This window comes from Balaenoptera physalus, assembly GCF_965194825.1.
Source record: "Balaenoptera physalus genome assembly, chromosome: 1".
In the NCBI taxonomy this organism is placed as follows: domain Eukaryota; kingdom Metazoa; phylum Chordata; class Mammalia; order Artiodactyla; family Balaenopteridae; genus Balaenoptera; species Balaenoptera physalus.
This window is the reverse complement of record NC_138882.1, coordinates 16,107,950-16,127,867: the sequence shown is the minus strand read 5'-3', so window position 1 is coordinate 16,127,867 and position 19,918 is coordinate 16,107,950. Positions and strand designations below refer to the sequence as shown.

Below are 19,918 nucleotides of genomic sequence, written 5' to 3'. Positions count from 1 at the left end.
CTTAGAGTATTGGATCAGAATTGAAATTATCAGTGTAATCCCATTTCATGTATGTATGTGTGTGCATAAATATATATATACATATATATACACACACATAGATAGACATAGAAATACTATATAAGTCAATGTGTAGGTGTCTATATCGATCTAATCTATCTTCATATTCTCTACCTCTGTCCACTAAGAGGGAGTGGGAGGGCATGGGAGTAATAAGATGAGTATACAGCACTGAATCTTTGTTCCTAAATACCACTTGTCACTTAAGGAACCAGAATTCCTTGGAGAAATGGTTGATTTCAGGGCCAGGCCAGGGAAGTATGGGGCACTCATTGTCTAAACATGGAACAACTTGAGTACTGAAATACATATTGAGCACATTTATTATATTCCACTGAATAACATAAGGATTCATGAGTCCATACAGATACAGTTAAGTAAATGCAGGCAATGAAAGCTTAATAAAGAACAGGATATCTGCCCAAAGTATCTGCTCACAAAATGCTTATTAATTGCAAAGAGAAATTTTGTTTTTTTTACATAAAGAAGCCTGGCAGATACCATCTTAATCCAAAAGATTAAAGTTAACATCATCAATGATGGAACAACTAGAAATTATGTAACACATAAGATGTAATAAGATGATCTCTGAATCACCTGGATCTAGTCAGGAGGAAACAGACAAATTCAGATTGAGAGGCAGTCTACAAAGTAGCTAGACTGTAGTCTTCAACAGTGTTAAGATCATGATAGTCAAGGAAAGATTGAAGAACTGTTCTAGATCAAAGGAGACCTGAGAGTTGTGACAACTAAATTCAACATGTGACCCTGGACTGGGTTTGTAATCTACAAAGGACATTTTGGGAACTATTGGCAAAACTTGAATGGTGTCTGAGGATAAGGATGTATCAATGTTAATTTCCTGATTTTGATGGTTGTATTATGATTATTTAGTAGAATATCTTTTTTTTTTTTTTTGGTACCAATTGCGTCACTGTATTTGGGGATAATGGGTAAATCAGTCAGCACCTTAATCTCAAATGTTTCAGAAAAAACTTCTTGTACTGTTCCTGCCACTTTCCTGTAATATTGAGTTTTTTTTTTTTTTTTTTTTTTTTTTAAGTAATAAAAACCAGAAACTACTAATTGAGACTAGGAAATAGGAAAAGAGAAACTGGGCAAAGCAAGTATAGGCAGCTCATAGGAATGCCACTACAGTGGGAAGGAGAGAAATGGGGAAGTATTTAGAGGAGAAGACTTCTAAGATTATTTTTCTCTTTCTCATCTTTGTCCCTAAGCACTTTATTCATGTTTATTTTATTACATTTTCCCAGCTGGCATTGAAAATATTTTTATATGCCAGTTTCCATTACAGAACACAAATTCCTTGAAGAAAAGGTCTGTGTTTTATATATGCTTTATATGTAGCATAACACTTAGTATATTATAATGTGCTCATTGAATATTCAAACAACTGAAACATTTTCAAACAAACTATGGTTTTAAATGAAGGGGTATGATGAACAATTTTCTTCCTAAACATGGAAGACAAAATAAGAAGTTGACTTTTTAAGGAGGGTAGTTTGTAGGCGTAACAAATAAACAACTTCCAGATTTGGGGATATAAAATGCTGAAAAGGTTACTAAGGTGTTTCACAACTAATTCTAATAATCTTTTCAAAGTCATCTGTTCCATATGGATTACATAGAAAAAAGAACTAATGATACATTGAGATAATTAAGAGTGTAGAAAATTGTGATCATCTCTGTACCAAATGTGAAATTGTGCATGAAATGTTCCTAGACAGTATCTACAGAAAATGGGCTGGCTCTATTCCCATTCCCTAGGAAATCAATAGTAAATCAAACCACTGGCAGATTTTTCTATTTTATATATATATGTGTATGTGTGTGTGTATGTGTGTGTATGTGTAAATTAATAACTTCTTTTTGAAGTGAAGAGAGTAATTTAATAGTTTTGGAAGAAGTGGCCACGAGAGTTTTACGTCTACTCAAGATAGGACAAAGAAAACTACTTAGATTCCTGTGTTAAATTTCTAGAGATTAATTAAGTTGGAGGCTTGTTCTTAGGAGGTTGCAGTATATGGAGAGAGAACTTTAATGGATATCAAAGGTGAGTAGTAAATCCAAAGCATCATACTTAGGGTGAAAATGTAGTACACTTAGGCATAGATCACTTCCAGGGCCTGGCTTGTCTGAATTACTCAGAGAGGAAAAAACAAAAGTCTGTATGTAGGGGACAGGGGTCTGGTGGGGAGGGGGTGGGGGGATGAACGGGGCAGGGAGGAAAGGGAGAAGGGGCCAGGGAGAGGAGTGTTGAAATGAAATGTATGAGCTCATTGGAAGTGGAAAAAAGAAACAAAAACAGGCAAGAAAATCTTGAGGAATATAGCTGTGTCTGAAGTCATTTCCCTGTAGCCATCTTTCATACAAAGAGAATAAGATATAAGATGTTATCAGTAAATCAGACCAGTAGTGGGAACGCATGCACATTGCAAGTACTTGTGGGCAACTCATGTGGTTAATTTCTACCAAACCAACCTTCCATGAACAATTACCTCAACTCTTTTTTTCATGTTGTTTGTATAAACATAGCATAGAAAATATTTAATAGACTGGCATGTTTATTCATAATTATATGATTCTATAAAAGCCCATGTTAGTAAATAAGGTCACTTTACAAAGGTGAAGAATCCCTGTATGATATAGTTTATCCGTTAGAAAATGGTGCCTTTTCTTTATTGCTTACAATTGCAGAATAGTGTAGATTGTGTTGGTGGTTTTGTTTTTGGAGTATCTATTAGTCAGTCAATCAATTAGTATTTATTGAGCTTCTGCCCAGCATGTAGGGAATGCTCATCAAATTTGCAAATGACACAAATCTTGGAGGATGTTAAATACATTGGATGACAGACATAGCATCCAAAAAGATTTTGACAGCCTGGAGCAATGGGCTGAATCTAACAAGATGAAATATAATGTGGATAAATATAAATTCCTGTCCTTTGGTCCAAAAAACTAACTGCCTATGTATAGGATGGAGTAGATATGCTTTAACAGTGATGTAAGTTAAAAAAAAAAAAAAAAAAAAGACTTAGTGTCTTAGTGACTAGTCAGCTCAACTTAATTTATCAGTTTTAGTTGTATGATGTCATGAAATCTAGCATGCAGTTTTGGATTATATTAAGGTGATAATCTTATTTCAATTTGGCGAGAGACCACACGTAGAGATTGTAGTATTTCTGGAGCTACATTTTAAGAAGAGAGAGACCCAGAACCATGTCATATTTAGAACACCACAGAAACTAAACACATTTATCTTGAAGAAGACTTAGGAGAAAAATGATATGTGTGGACTGTCGTGTGGAAAAGGGATTGGATTTTTTTCACTTGGTCTCAATAATTAGAGCTGGGGCCTACGAATTGAAGTTATAAGGAGATATCTTTCAGTTCAATCATTTATAATAGTAAAAGCTGTTCAAAGATGAAAGGGTTCCCAAAGTCTGCAGAAGCGGAATACTGGAGTAGGTAAACCTAGGTGTCCTCATTTTGGGGATAATAACACGGTAGAGGGGCAATCTGAGAACCCAGTGAGATACTATAAGTAAAGCACTCAGCGCACTGCCCGGCAAATGGCCAAGTGATGATATAGCTCATTGGAGCTGTTACTCTTCTTATTATGGGAGGTGTTGATACAAAGCCTGAGCCATCACTGTGTTGAGTTAAAGCCAAGAAACTCAATGGGTGGGTCTGATAAACTAGATGGTGGTTATATCTAAATGCTCGCTGGGTGCAATCTCTGAAACCAGTTATTCTTCTATGTGACTTTGAAGAATGTAACCTTTTTTTAAAAAAAAATTCTCTGTGATTCCATTTCATTACTTGCAGGTAATGCCAAACCTGCCTTGGATTGTTGTAAGGATAAAAAAATGAATATATATATAATTTAGAACAATGCTTGACATGCTAGTTTTTCAATAAATGAGATCACTTTTATAATGCTGAAGTAGTCAACAAAGGATCATTGTAGGATACAGGACTTGAGATATATGTTTTGAAAAATATTAAAAATTTAGGTAAATGAAAAGCAGTAGCAAGGTTATTCCCATATGGAAATAGCTTGAATAAAACATGGAGATGGAATTAAACATTGTGGGATCATCAGACAGTGAAGAAACCTCACCAGTTAGGTGAGGTTGGCTACTGGTGACCGGTTAGAAATAAAAGTGGATGGAATGAGTGAGGGAAAACCTCAGAAGACCTTTGGTTTGAGAGTGGCATTCCACATGCTTTCAGGTAGGGGATGAAACATACATGTGATATTTTAAAATAACCTTATGAAGTTTTCAGAATAAATTGCCTTCCTTATGCTTAAAAATTATAGATGGAATAGTTGAATCTTTTATGCAAATCCTTCTTTATCCTAGAAATAGAAATTCTATTTCAGGGCAATTTCTATTTCAGAAGGTCCAAAACACTTTTTCCTCCATAAAGTTTTCCCTTCAGATTCATATCACAGTGGTTTTCTTTTTTGTTTGAAATCCTTAGCATTCAAATGTTTTTTGTATTTGTATCATCCATCATCATCTTCTGAGAGTGAATTTGAATTCACGATCTGTTGCCAGATCACTTTGTGTTAAATCTATGAAAAAGGTGTTCTTCAAAAGGCTTAAAATGATTTTGTTTTAAAATGAGACCCATCACATTAATGAGACTGATATTCTTGGGAGGCTTATAAGTTGGTTCTAGGAAGACAAGTCCCACAGAGAAGGTCCAAAAGTAGTTTATACACCACACATTCATGGATTAAGGTGTAACTTCTCAAAGCAACTCCATAAAAAAAGACAACACTGCATTAACTGCACGAAGATTCAGTACATAAGTAAAAAACAACCGTCATCATTTGTAGTGACTCAGACACTATTTAGTATGCTAAAATTACTCTGTTGTTTCATACATACAAGCTCCTTGAGGAAAAGGACAGTGATTTTATTTTCTTGGTGTAACTCATAGGGCCACTGTGGGTGCTGGGTTAATGCCGTATTGAATTAAATTTAAATTAGGAGGATATTGGCAACAGGAGAACTATAAAACTATTTCTCCAATGAGGAAGTCAGCATAGGTACTCTGCCATTTTGTTTCCCAACCTGAATCAGCAGTTTTTTGCTTTCCTTTTTCTTTGTTGTTGTTCCTGGTGGTGGTGGCCTACAGGAGTAGCATAGCAACAGACGTTTGGTGTTTCAGTGGAACAGGTGATTGTTGACAGTTACAAGGTGAACTTGGTTGTATTTTTTCCCTTGGTAGCTTCTCAGCAATTTTGTGACCTTCTGGAATTTTGAACTATGCTCCTCTCTAATCAGGCATGAGAATGGTTAGGAATTCTACTTTTTAAATTTATTTTTTAAGTACAAACAGATGTTTTTTAAATTAATTAATTTATTTATTTTTGGCTGTGTTGGGTTTTCGTTTCTGTGCGAGGGCTTTCTCTAGTTGCGGCGAGCGGGGGCCACTCTTCATTGCGGTGCGCGGGCCTCTCACTATCGCGGCCTTTCTTGTTGCGGAGCACAGGCTCCAGACGCGCAGGCTCAGTAGTTGTGGCTCACAGGCCTAGTTGCTCTGCGGCATGTGGGATCTTCCCAGACCAGGGCTCGAACCCGTGTCCCCTGCATTGGCAGGCAGATTCTCAACCACTGCTCCACCAGGGAAGCCCAGGAATTTTACATTTTTAAGTCTACTACACTCTGGTGCTCAAAGGAATGAGTACAGCCTATCCCAGGGACACCAAGTTTGACCCCCCAAACAATGGCTAGAATAAAATTTGAAACCCTGGGAGAATGAAGGCTGGAGAATGACTTGCTCCCCTGTATCTTCTTTCCAAAATGTTTTTGGACATCTTATGAAGGCGTTTAAGGCTTTTTCTACAACTGCTATTGGTTTTGCCAATTCATTCCTTCAAGCCACACCGATAAACATGTACAAACCCCTCTAATCCTCAGAGAGGTGGAGAAAAAGATAGGTGGGAAGTGCACTGTAGGAGAAGACTTTCTTTTCACAGGTGAGAGATTCCGTCGTATATATTCCTATTCCCCTAAATAACCGGCAAGGGGCTCATCAGGTTGAGCTATTGCAAAGAGCCACCATCATGGTTACAGTTTCCGTGTGATGGGGCCCCAGACCTGAATTGCAAAGTAGTGTAGAGGATCCTGGAATATAAAACATGGTACAGAACACCAAAGAGGAGTTAATCTTATTTATAAAAACGTGGTTGCAGGGGGGTGGCAAAAACAGGCGAGAGTGACTTGGGATCATCATTAATCATGTTTTAAGTACCAGCAAAGTGAAAACATTCTTCTGGAATTCACTGCAGTGACACTGAATCCTTCTACTAAGCAAATATGTGATGAGTTGATAAAAAGAAAAGAAAAAAGAAAGAAAGGTCCTGAACTCTTGACTACCGATATAATACAGTGAATACAGAAAATCAAAAGCATGCTTTCTATCTGACTCAAAATAAAGGTGCACTTAAACTTGTAAAAGACAACATTTTTATTTGAATGATATGACAGAACTGTCACAGGAGTGTTACCTGCTATAAAGAAAGCTAAAGAATTATTACCTTTATTAGACCAGTGACACTGAGTTTTAGCCATACATTTCTAACTTCTGTCCCTCTACAGAGACAATTTTCTTTTCCTAAATAAACTGTCATGCTAGTGTTAATATATTGTTGGCTCTCTCATGCTCTGAGAATACTGCTGATATAAAACATGTATATGTTAGATTGGTAATAGTATCTTTAGTGTAGCTGACTAGAACAAATGTGTTTCCCTCATGGCTGTGCTAATGTGATAAAGGAAAATTGGCTGTTCATCAGCTTTTGGCTGGGTAAAGACAGTAGAGATGGAGCCACATTCTTTTTTATGCATTAATACCATCGAGAACTTTTCACAAGTTATATTTCATGTGCCTGCATGTTGTGCAAAGATGTTGTAAAACATGAGATAATGCTACAAATAACAAAGTAGAAAAGCCTGTATCTTTTATAATGATAACAGTCAAACACCAAATGACAGTAACAGGCTGTAAAAAATGGGATGCAAAAAAAAAAAAAAAGCCACGGTGGCGGTGTATATCCAGGTCCGTGAGGAGCTAGTGTGTGATTTTAGGTCTTTATGTTAAAGCTTTGTTTTATAATTAAGTAAAATGCATCACAGGGTCAGTGAGTTTAGGAAAGAACATGAAAGCAGGTTTTAAATGAAAGCAGGTTGGGTAGAGAGGATAAAAGCCATATTGAATAAGTTTTTGAAGAATTGATATTGCCAAGAAAATTATGATGTTAATTTCTAGGTGTGTGTGTGTGTGCTTTTTTTTTTTTTTTTTTTTGAGAAGCAGTTTGAAAGGAGTTCACTCATATGATTTAAATATATCAGAGGATGGTTATTTTTGTCAATTTTTGTAAGGGTATTTTAATAGAATTTCATTTTGAATGCTATGATTTGGTATTTTGAAATGAAGATGTTAGCATCTGACCTTCAACTACAAGGCATTAAATTTCTCAATGAAGTAATCTGCATAAAAGTTTGATTGAATTGACTATTCAGGGATCAACACAGACAAAAATTTCATAACTTTTTATGGTGTAATCCAGGGGTGGTCAGACTACAGCTCACGGGACAACTCTGGCTGGCTACCTGTTTTTATAAAAGTTTTGCTGGAACACATCCATGCCCATTCACATACATGTTGTCTCTGGCTGCTCTCCTATTACAGCAGAGTTGAGCAGTTGTGACCTGGACCGTTTGGACCACAAAACCAAATCACTTGGCATACAAATAAAAAATATTTATTCTCTAGCTGTTTACCGAAAAAGTTTGTTTACCCCTGATGTAGGGAGTTGTTAGGTTGCCTGATTAATTAGCCTAGAACATGATTGGCAATTTTTACGTTATTCTGTATTAGAGAAGTATAGATGAAAATTACCGACTAGATACCAACACCTAAGAAAGTAAATGTTTACAAGGAGCCTTTTGTACTAGCAACCTAAATTGAATTATATCCATATGTAATGCATTTTTGGTATATCTGGTTTTGAATATTTTTGCCTTTTGTGTTCATTTCTGTTTGTTTCCAAATATGACTGTAACAAATTTAACTAGTAGCTAAAGAAACAACGTGTCTCCAAAAAGACTTATAAAGCATGGCAGTCAGAGCTGTTAAATATATGGGACAAACAGTTATGCATACCTGTGAATACCCTGGTAGATATGACCCCAGCACAAAACTATAACATATAGGTTTATATCTAGATATACAAACACAAGACATATCATTGAGCCATTAAAATAAAATTCCAGTCTTTCCAGCTGAAGGAAGTGGAGAAGTAGGAAATTAACTTGAGAAAGCCTGCTGAAGTGTAGTTATTATAAAATAAAAGGTTGTGCAATCAAAGTAATAACGGTGATAATTTCTTACAGGTACATCAGACAAAAATCAGTTTCTTCGTCAATGGTTTGGAAGAGGATAATACAGCTTTTGATGCAAGAACTCTAAGTGGTTCAATTACAGGTTTTGCCTCTGGTACTATGCAAATAGGACAGAGCTTAAATGGTAAGAGTCCGACTTCAGAAAATTATTTACTTTATCCAATTACACTGTTTCTTAAAAATTGTGTCAAAAATAATATTTTAAAATACCCAGGTGTATTTGTTTCCTAGGACTGCTGTAACACATTAGCACCAACTGGGTGGCAGCTTAATTAAGCAGATTTCATCCCCTGGTGGTTCTGGAGGGTAGAAGTCTGAAATCAAGGATTCAGCGTTGGTTTCTTCTGGAGGTTCTGAGGGAGAATTCATTCCATGCCTCTCTTTCTGGTGGCTTCTGGCGATACTTAGTGTTCCTTGACTTGTAGCTGTATAACTTCAATCTTTGCCTCCATCTTCACCTGGCCTTTTCCCCTTTGCTTTTCAGGACACTTGTGACCAGATTTAGGCCCCACCCTAATCCAGTATTGTCTTGTCTCAAGATCCTTACTTACATCAGCAAAGACCCTTTTTCCAAATAAACTCACAGTTGCAAGTTGCAGGTAGTCTTATCTTTTGGAGGCCATTATTCAACCCACTATATCAGGGAATCTTTAAAATTAGAATGTCTCTATCATTTATTTTTAAAGTAAGAACACTATGTAATAAACTATATTTTCTTTTTTTTAATTTATATTTTATTGAAGTAAAGTTGAATTGCAATGTTGTGTTCATTTCTGCTGTATAGCAAAGTGACTCAGTTACACACATATATATACATTCTTTTTTTATATATTCTTTTCCATTATGGTTTATCACAGGATACTGAATATAGTTCCCTATGCTATACAGTAGGACCTTGTTGTTTATCCATTCTATATATACCAGTTTGCATCTGCTAATCCCAAACTCCAACTCCTACCCTCTCCCACTCCCCTCCCCCTTGGCAACCACCAGTCTATTCTCTATGTCTGTGGTTTTGCTTCCATTTCACAGATAGGTTCATTGGTGTCATATTTTAGATTCCACATGTAAGTGATATATGGTGTTTGTCTTTCTCTTTCTGACTTACTTCACTTAGTATGATAATCTCTAGTTGCATCCATGTTGCTGCAAATGGCATTATTTTGTTCTTTTTTATGGCTGAGTAGTATTCCATTGTATATATGTACCACATCTTTATCCATTCGTCTGTTGATGGACATCTAGGCTATTTCCATGTCTTGGCTGTTGTGAATAGTGCTGCTATGAACATAGGGGTGGATGTATCTTTTTGAATTATAGTTTTGTCTGGATATATGCCCAGGGGCAGGATTGTTGGATCATATGGTAATTCTATTTTTAGTTTTCTGAGGAACCTCCATACTGTTTTCCACAGTGGCACCAACTTCCATTCCCACCAACAGTGTAAGAGGGTTCCGTTTTCTCCACACTCTCTTCAGCATTTGTTATTTGTAGACTTTTTAATTGTGGTCATTCTGACCAGTGTGAGGTGGGACCTCATTGTAGTTTTGATTTGCTTTTCTCTAATAATTAGCAATGTTGAGCATCTTTTCGTGTGCCTCTTGGCCATCTGTACTTCTTCTTAAACTATATTTTCTTTCTCTTTTTTTTCAAGTTTGTATTTTATTGTATGGCTGTTGTTAAAGTAGGACTTAGAGTATTAGACAGAAACTGGAAAATAATAGTCAACATGGAATAAACTGGATTAATGGTGTTCATATCTTCCCACCCTAAAAATGGGCCATGTAGATTAAGAAGATAATATGCATCACATCCTGAAAAGAACAGAAGTTGTATTTAGACTTCTCTTGAAATAACTATCACAGTGGTCTATAAAATTGTCTACACTTTAAAATGGGAATGCAAATTATTTTATATTATTAAATAATAAATGCTCATTATAAGAAAATCCAAACAACACAGAACTCTATAAAATAGGAAGCATTTTCCTTTTTTGACCTTCATAGATAGATATAGTTAACTTTGTTATACCCTTCCATCATTTTTGTACATATAGCTAGAGATATGGTTATAAATATAATAATTTTCCAAAAATGAAATTATCATACATATGCTTTCTCTGAGCCCTCTAAAAATAAATACTTCCCCTCCAAATGTTACGAGAAACATGTTAATATGCCTTCTCATTTAAAATGGTTGCATTGTGCACAATTGTATAGCTGTAACCAAAACTTTGTAAACAAGATTATATTGAAGAACATTTAGGTTATTTCTACTATTTCAATATTATTAGCAGTTATTTGATAGAAAACACTAAATATATATATCTATATATATATCTGTGTCTATATCTATCATGCATATACACATAGACATATATATGTGTTTGAACAATTGTCTGTGCACTTCCCTAAGACCTTTTACTTTGGCGTCAATTTCCCTGATTTCAAATCCCGTCTCTCTACTTACTAGCCATGTGACCTGGAATAACTTTTTAATGTCTCTAAACTGTAGTTACATCCAATTTAAAATCATGATGATGATGATATTACAGTCCCATTATAAGGATCAAATGAGGCTATGTCATAAAAAGCACTACTATTTTTCCAGCATCTGGTACCTAGTAGTTGCTCCATATTTGTGGAATGAATGAATACGGTACCTTGTATATACTAAATCATATTGATATGTAATACTATTATTAATATTATAATTATTTCCCTAACATGAATCAATAGAAGTTAAATATGTTGAAATATATGGTCATTTTTAAATTTTAATACATATGAGATTGATTACCCTAAAGCATAACAACAGATAATCTCCAGAAAGGTTGAGAAAATTTACAACCTGATTTAAAAATATAGGTAAGTATTTGCCTCCTTAAACAGTAACTGACCTTACAAATTATCCTTGTTTTTTTTCACTTTTGTCATTCCTCTCATTGAAAAATGTTTTTGTACACTGCCTTAGAATTATTTGGCCATTAGTGAGGTTGACTGGCTTTCCACATATGTCTTGATAATTTGCATTTCATTTGTTAATTCCTTATACATGTTGTGTGTCTATATTTATAGTCTGGAATTTCTTATTTGTAAAAGCTCATTAATGCTAAGAATATTATGTTACACACGTTTTCGTTAGTTTTTAGATAGTCTGATAACTTTGCATTATAGAAATTAAAAAATATTTTAAGTTTTTAATAAAGGCAAAGCATGCATGTAACATAATGCATAAATATTAAGGGGTACAGCTTTATAAAATTTTAATCCTATATAATTCTCATCCAGAATGAGATCATCAAACATTTCTTGTATTAAAGACTCCTAGTGAATACCGACTCTAAAGGGAAACAGGAATATTGTTAGTAAGGACCTCTATCGGCATAGATTAGTGTTGCCTATTCTTGAATTCTCATGTAAATTAAATCATGCAATAGGTATTCTTTTGTGTCTAATTCCTTTTCTAAGCACTATGCCTGTAAGATTTATCTATATTGTGTGTTGCTATTTCTTTAAGCTTTAGGAAATACTTCTTTACTTTTTCAAAGTGGGTATTCTAACCAATGATATTTGAGAATTTCGGTGATCCATGTCCTACCAACACTGAGTATTGTCATATGTTATTGTTGTTTGCCATTCTGGTGGCTGTATGGTACATTTCCTGATGATTTATGATGTTGAGAACATTTTCATGTGCTTCTTGGTCATGGCTATGCTCTTTTGTGAAATACCTATTTAAGATTTTGCAATTTTTAGTTGGATAGTTTGTCTTTTTATTACTTACAGGAGCTCTTCAGTATTTTGAATATGAGTTCTTTGACAGACACATGGACTTCAAATATCACCTTCTGGGTTATGGTGCATACTATCATTTTCCTTTGATCAACAGATAGTCTTAATTTTAGTGAAGTCCAGTTTACTAACTTTTCTTTCAAACTTAATACTTTTCATGTCCTGTTTAGAATATCTTTGCAAATCCTGAAAGAATAAAGTGTAGGAGAACACCATAAACACCATAAAGATGTTCTCTTTCACTTTATTTTAAAAGTGCTATCATTTTACCTCTCAAATCTAGATTGATGTTCTTTCTGGGATTGATATTTGGGTATGGTATGAAGTAGGAGTCAAGATCCATTTGTTTTTTTCCCACCTGAATATCTAATTGACCCAGAAACATTTTCATCACTTCTCTACTACTTTGCAGTGGTAACTTTGTCACAAATTATATATCTGTTATGTGAAGATGGGTTTGTTCCTGAGCTCACCATTTTGTTTCAATGATCTGTTTGCCCATACTTATCGTTAAAGCATTTGGTTTTATTATTGTAGCTTCATAAAAGTCTTTTTTTTTTTTTTTTTTTTACTTCTTTTTTTTTTTTAACATCTTTATTGAAGTATAATTGCTTTACAATGGTGTGTTAGTTTCTGCTTTATAACAAAGTGAATCAGTTATACATATACATATGTTCCCATATCTCTTCCCTCTTGCGTCTCCCTCCCTCCCACCCTCCCCATCCCACCCCTCTAGGTGGTCACAAAGCACCGAGCTGATCTCCCTCCTGTGCTATGCGGCTGCTTCCCACTAGTTATCTGTTTTATATTTGGTAGTGTATATATGTCCATGACACTCTCTTACCCTGTCACATCTCACCCCACCCCCTCCCCATATCCTCAAGTCCATTCTCTAGTAGGTCTGTGTCTTTATTCCCATCTTGCCACTAGGTTCTTCATGGCCTTTTTTTTTTTTTTTTCCCCCTTAGATTCCGAATATATGTGTTAGCATACTGTATTTGTTTTTCTCTTTCTGACTTACTTCACTCTGTATGACAGACTCTAACTCCATCCACCTCATTACAAATACCTCCATTTCATTTCTTTTTATGGCTGAGTAATATTCCATTGTATATATGTGCCACATCTTCTTTATCCATTCATCTGTCGATGGACATTTAGGTTGCTTCCATGTCCTGGCTATTGTAAATAGAGCTGCAATGAACATTTTGGTACATGACTCTTTTTGACCTATGGTTTTCTCAGGGTATATGCCCAGTAGTGGGATTGCTGGGTCGTATGGTAGTTCTATTTGTAGTTTTTTAAGGAACCTCCATATTGTTCTCCATAGTGGCTGTATCAATTTACATTCCCACCAACAGTGCAAGAGTGTTCCCTTTCCTCCACACCCTCTCCAGCATTTATTGCTTCTAGATTTTTTGATGATGGCCATTCTGACCGGTGTGAGATGATATCTCATTGTAGTTTTGATTTGCATTTCTCTAATGATTAATGATGTTGAGCATTCTTTCATGTGTCTGTAGGCCATCTGTATATCTTCTTTGGAGAAATGTCTATTTAGGTCTTCTGCCCATTTTTGGATTGGGTTGTTTGTTTTTTTGTTATTGAGCTGCATGAGCTGCTTGTAAATCTTGGAGATTAATCCTTTGTCAGTTGCTTCATTTGCAAATATTTTCTCCCATTCTGATGGTTGTCTTTTGGTCTTGTTTATGGTTTCCTTTGCTGTGCAAAAGCTTTTAAGTTTCATTAGGTCCCATTTGTTTATTTGTGTTCTTATTTCCATTTCTCTGGGAGCTGGGTCAAAAAGAATCTTGCTGTGATGTATGTCATAGAGTGTTCTGCCTATGTTTTCCTCTAAGAGTTTGATAGTGTCTGCCCTTACACTTAGGTCTTTAATCCATTTTGAGTTTATTTTTGTGCATGGTGTCAGGGAGTGGTCTAATTTCATACTTTTACATGTACCTGTCCAATTTTCCCAGCACCACTTATTGAAGAGGCTGTCTTTTCTCCACTGTATATGCTTGCCTCCTTTATCAAAGATAAGGTGACCATATGTGTGTGGGTTTATCTCTGGGCTTTCTATCCTGTTCCATTGATCTATATTTCTGTTTTTGTGCCAGTACCAAACTGTCTTGATTACTGAAGCTTTGTAATATAGTCTGAAGTCAGGGAGCCTGATTCCCCCAGCTCCATTTTTCGTTCTCAAGATTGCTTTGGCTATTCGGGGTCTTTTGTGTTTCCATACAAATTGTGAAATTTTTTGTTCTAGTTCTGTGAAAAATGCCAGTGGTAGTTTGATAGGGATTGCATTGAATCTGTAGATTGCTTTGGGTAGTAGAGTCATTTTCACAATGTTGATTCTTCCAATCCAGGAACATGGTATATCTCTCCATCTATTTGTATCATCTTTAATTTCTTTCATCAGTGTCTGATAATTTTCTGCATACAGGTCTTTTGTCTCCTTAGGTAGGTTTATTCCTAGATATTTTATTCTTTTTGTTGCAATGGTAAATGGGAGTGTTTTCTTAATTTCACTTTCAGATTTTTCGTCATTAGTGTATAGAAATGCAAGAGATTTCTGTGCATTAATTTTGTATCCTGCTACTTTACCAAATTCATTGATTAGCTCTAGGAGTTTTCTGGTGGCAGTTTTAGGATTCTCTATGTATAGTATCATGTCATCTGCAAATAGTGACAGCTTTACTTCTTCTTTTCCCATTTGGATTCCTTTTATTTCTTTGTCTTCTCTGATTGCTGTGGCTAACACTTCCAAAACTATGTTGAATAATAGTGGTGAGAGTGGGCAACCTTGTCTTGTTCCTGATCTTAGTGGAAATGGTTTCAGTTTTTCACCATTGAGGACAATGTTGGCTGTGGGTTTGTCGTATATGGCCTTTATTATGTTGAGGAAAGTTCCCTCTATGCCTACTTTCTGCAGGGCTTTTATCATAAATGGGTGTTGAATTTTGTCGAAAGCTTTCTCTGCATCTATTGAGATGATCATATGGTTTTTCTCCTTCAATTTGTTAATATGGTGTATCACGTTGATTGATTTGCGTATATTGAAGAATCCTTGCATTCCTGGGATAAACCCCACTTGATCATGGTATATGATCCTTTTAATGTGCTGTTGGATTCTGTTTGCTAGTATTTTGTTGAGGATTTTTGCATCTATGTTCATCAGTGATATTGGCCTGTAGTTTTCTTTCTTTGTGACATCTTTGTCTGGTTTTGGTATCAGGGTGATGGTGGCCTCGTAGAATGAGTTTGGGAGTATTCATCCCTCTGCAATATTTTGGAAGAGTTTGAGAAGGATAGGTGTTAGCTCTTCTCTAAATGCTTGATAGAATTCACCTGTGAAGCCATCTGGTCCTGGGCTTTTGTTTGTTGGAAGGTTTTTAATCACAGTCTCAATTTCAGTGCTTGTGATTGGTCTGTTCATAGTTTCTATTTCTTCCTGGTTCAGTCTCGGCAGTTTGTGCATTTCTAAGAATCTGTCCATTTCTTCCAGGTTGTCCATTTTATTGACATAGAGTTACTTGTAGTAATCTCTCATGATCTTTTGTATTTCTGCAGTGTCAGTGGTTACTTCTCCTTTTTCATTTCTAATTCTATTGATCTGGGTCTTCTCCCTTTTTCTCTTGATGAGTCTGGCTAATGGTTTATCAATTTTGTTTATCTTCTCAAAGAACCAGCTTTTAGTTTCATTGATTTTTGCTATTGTTTCCGTCATTTCTTTTTCATTTATTTCTGACCTGATCTTTATAATTTCTTTCCTTCTGCTGGCTTTGGGGTTTTTTTGTTCTTCTTTCTCTAATTGCTTTAGGTGCAAGGTTAGGTTGTTTATTCGAGATGTTTCCTGTTTCTTGAGGTAGGCTTGTATTGCTATAAACTTCCCTCTTAGCACTGCTTTTGCTGCGTCCCATAGGTTTTGGGTTGTCGTATCTCCATTGTCATTTGTTTCTAGGTATTTTTTGATTTCCCCTTTGGTTTCTTCAGTAATCACTTCGTTATTAAGTTATGTATTGTGTAGCCTCCATGTGTTTGTATTTTTTACAGATCATTTCCTGTAATTGATATCTAGTCTCATAGCGTTGTGGTCGGAAAAGATACTTGATACGATGTCAATTTTCTTAAATTTACCAAGGCTTGATTTGTGACCCAAGATATGATCTATCCTGGAGAATGTTCCATGAGCACTTGAGAAAAATGTGTATTCTGTTGTTTTTGGGTGGAATGTCCTATAAATATCCATTAAGTCCATCTTGTTTAATGTATCATTTAAAGCTTGTGTTTCCTTATTTATTTTCATTTTGGATGATCTGTCCATTGGTGAAAGTGGGGTGTTAAAGTCCCCTACTATGATTGTGTTGCTGTCGATTTCCCCTTTTATGGCTGTTATTATTTGCCTTATGTATTGAGGTGCTCCTATGTTGGGTGCATAAATATTTACAATTGTTATACCTTCCTCTTGGATCGATCCCTTGATCATTATATAGTGTCCTTCTTTGTCTCTTGTAATAGTCTTTATTTTAAAGTCTATTTTGTCTGATATGAGAATTGCTACTCCAGCTTTCTTTTGATTTCCATTTGCATGGAATATCTTTTTCCATCCCCTCACTTTCAGTCTGTATGTGTCTCTAGGTCTGAAGTGGGTCTCTTGTAGACAGCATATATATGGGTCTTGTTTTTGTATCCATTCAGCCAGCCTGTGTCTTTTGGTGGGAGCATTTAATCCATTTACATTCAAGGTAATTATCGATATGTATGTTCCTATTCCCATTTTCTTAAATGTTTTGGGTTTGTTATTGTAGGTGTTTTCCTTCTCTTGTGTTTCTTGCCTAGAGAAGTTCCTTTAGCATTTGTTGTAAAGCTGGTTTGGTGGTGCTGAACTCTCTCAGCTTTTGCTTGTCTGTAAAGGTTTTAATTTCTCCATCGAATCTGAATGAGATCCTTGCTGGGTAGAGTAATCTTGGTTGTAGGTTTTTCTCCTTCATCACTTTAAGTATATCCTGCCACTCCCTTCTGGCTTGCAGAGTTTCTGCTGAAAGATCAGCTGTTAACCTTATGGGGATTCCCTTGTGTGTTATTTGTCGTTTTTCCCTTGCTGCCTTTAATATGTTTTCCTTATATTTAATTTTTGACAGTTTGATTAATATGTGTCTTGGTGTGTTTCTCCTTGGGTTTATCCTGTATAGGACTCTCTGTGCTTCCAGGACTTGATTAACTATTTCCTTTCCCATATGAGGGAAGTTTTCAACTATAATCTCTTCAAATATTTTCTCAGTCCCTTTCTTTTTCTCTTCTTCTTCTGGGACCCCTATAATTCGAATGTTGGTGTGTTTAATGTTGTCCCAGAGGTCTCTGAGACTGTCCTCAGTTCTTTTCATTCTTTTTTCTTTATCCTGCTCTGTAGTAGTTATTTCCACCATTTTATCTTCCAGGTCACTTATCCTTTCCTCTGCCTCAGTTATTCTGCTATTGATCCCATCTAGAGTATTTTTAATTTCATTTATTGTGGTTTTCATCATTGCTTGGTTCCTCTTTAGTTCTTCTACGTCCTTGTTAAATGTTTCTTGCATTTTGTCTATTCTATTTCCAAGATTTTGGATCATCCTTACTATCATTATTCTGAATTCTTTTTCAGGTAGACTACCTATTTCCTCTTCATTTGTTAAGTCTGGTGTGTTCTGACCCTGCTCCTTCATCTGCTGTGTGTTTTTCTGTCGTCTCATTTTGCTTATCTTACTGTGTTTGGGGTCTCCTTTTCACAGGCTGCAGGTTTGTAGTTCCCGTTGTTTTTGGTATCTGTCCCCAGTGGCTAAGGTTGGTTCAGTGGGCTGTGTAGGCTTCCTGGTGGAGGGAACTAGTGCCTGAGTTCTGGTGGATGAGGCTGGATCTTGTTTTTCTGGTGGGCACATCCACGTCTGGTGGTGTATTTTGGGGTGTCTGTGGCCTTATTATGATTTTAGGCAGCCTCTCTACTAATGGATGGGGCTGTGTTCCTGTCTTGCTAGTTGTTTGGCATAGGGTGTCCAGCACTGTAGCTTGCTGGTCGTTGCGTGAAGCTGGGTCTTGATGTTGAGATGGAGATCTCTGAGAGATTTTTGCCGTTTGGTATTACGTGGAGCTGGGAGGTCTCTTGTGGACCAGTGTCCTGAAGTTGGCTCTCCCACCTCAGAGGCACGGCCCTGATGCCTGGCTGGAGCACCAAGAGCCTTTCGTCCACACGGCTCAGAGTAAAAGGGAGAAAAAATAGAAAGAAAGAAAGAGGCTATAATATAGTGAAGTAAAATAAAGCTATTGTAAAGCAAAGCTATACAGACAAAATCTCACCCAGAAGCATATACATATACATTCACAAAAAAAAGGAAAAGGGGAAAAATTAATATATCCTGCTCCCAAAGTCCACCTCCTGAATTTGGGATGATTCGTTGTCTATTCAGGTATTCACCAGATGCAGGCACATCAAGTTGTTTGTGGAGTTTTAATCCGCTGCTTCTGAGGCTGCTGGGAGAGATTTCCCCTTCTCTTCCCTGTTCGCACAGCTCCTGGGGTTCAGCTTTGGATTTGGACCCGCCTCTGCGTGTAGGTCACCTGAGGGCATCTATTCCCCGCCCAGACAGGACGGGGTTAAAGGAGCAGCTGCTTCGGGGGCTCTGGCTCACTCAGGCCGCGGGGAGGGTGGGGTACAGAGGAGGCGGGGTGAGCCTGCGGAGGCAGAGGCCGGCGTGACGTTGCAACAGCCTGAGGCGCACCGTGTGTTCTCCCGGGGAAGTTGTCCTCGGATCACGGGACCCTGGCAGTGGCGGGCGGCACAGGCTCCCGGGAGGGGCGGTGTGGAGAGTGACCTGTGCTCGCACACAGGCTTTTTGGAGGCGGCAGCAGCAGCCCCAGCGTCTCACGCCCGTCTTTGGGGTCCGCGCTGATGGCCGCGGCTCACGCCCTTCTCTGAAGTTCGTTTAGGCGGCGCTCTGAATCCACTCTCCTTGCGCACCAGGAAACAAAGAGGGAAGAAAAGGTCTCTTGCCTCTTCGGCAGCTGCAGACTTTTTCCCGGACTCCCTCTCGGCCAGCTGTGGTGCGCTAACCCCTTCAGGCTGTGTTCAGGCCGCCAACCCCAGTCCTCTCCCTGCGATCAGACTGAAGCCCGAGCCTCAGCTCCCAGCCCCGCCCGCCCCGACGGGTGAGCAGACAAGCCTCTTAGGCTGGTGAGTGCTGGTCGGCACCGCTCCTCCGTGCGGGAACCTCTCCGCTTTGCCCTCCGCACCCCTGTGGCTGTGCTCTCTTCCGTGGCTCCGAAGCTTCCCCCCTCTGCCACCCGCAGTCTCTGCCCGCGAAGGGGCTTCCTAGTGCGTGGAAATCTTTCCTCCTTCACGGCTCCCTCCCACTGGTTCAGGTGCTGTCCCTATTCTTTTGTCTCTGTTATTTCTTTTTTCTTTTGTCCTACTCAAGTATGGGGGGAGTTTCTTGCCTTTTTGGAGGTCGGACGTTTTCTGCCAGCGTTCAGTGGGTGTTCTGTAGGAGCAGTTCCACGTGTAGATGTATTTCTACTGTATCTGTGGGAAGGAAGGTGATCTCCGCGTCTTACTCTTCCGCCATCTTCTCTAAATCCCCCATA

The 19,918-nt window shown here is 37.4% G+C and overlaps 1 protein-coding gene and 1 long non-coding RNA gene across 3 annotated transcripts in view; one reads left to right on the top strand and one right to left on the bottom strand.

Moving 5' to 3' along the window:
* Positions 1-19,918, top strand: part of USH2A (usherin) — a 794,931-nt gene that overhangs the window by 52,965 nt on the left and 722,048 nt on the right. For both annotated transcript variants that reach the window (XM_082428283.1, XM_082428282.1), the window contains exon 3: positions 8,496-8,628. In XM_082428283.1, the coding sequence (XP_082284409.1) occupies positions 8,496-8,628 (133 nt within the window). The remainder of the gene's footprint in view (positions 1-8,495; positions 8,629-19,918) is intronic.
* The window catches only part of LOC309644699, an 887,681-nt gene that overhangs the window by 843,701 nt on the left and 24,062 nt on the right, over positions 1-19,918 (bottom strand). The gene's annotated exons all lie outside the window — the stretch shown is intronic.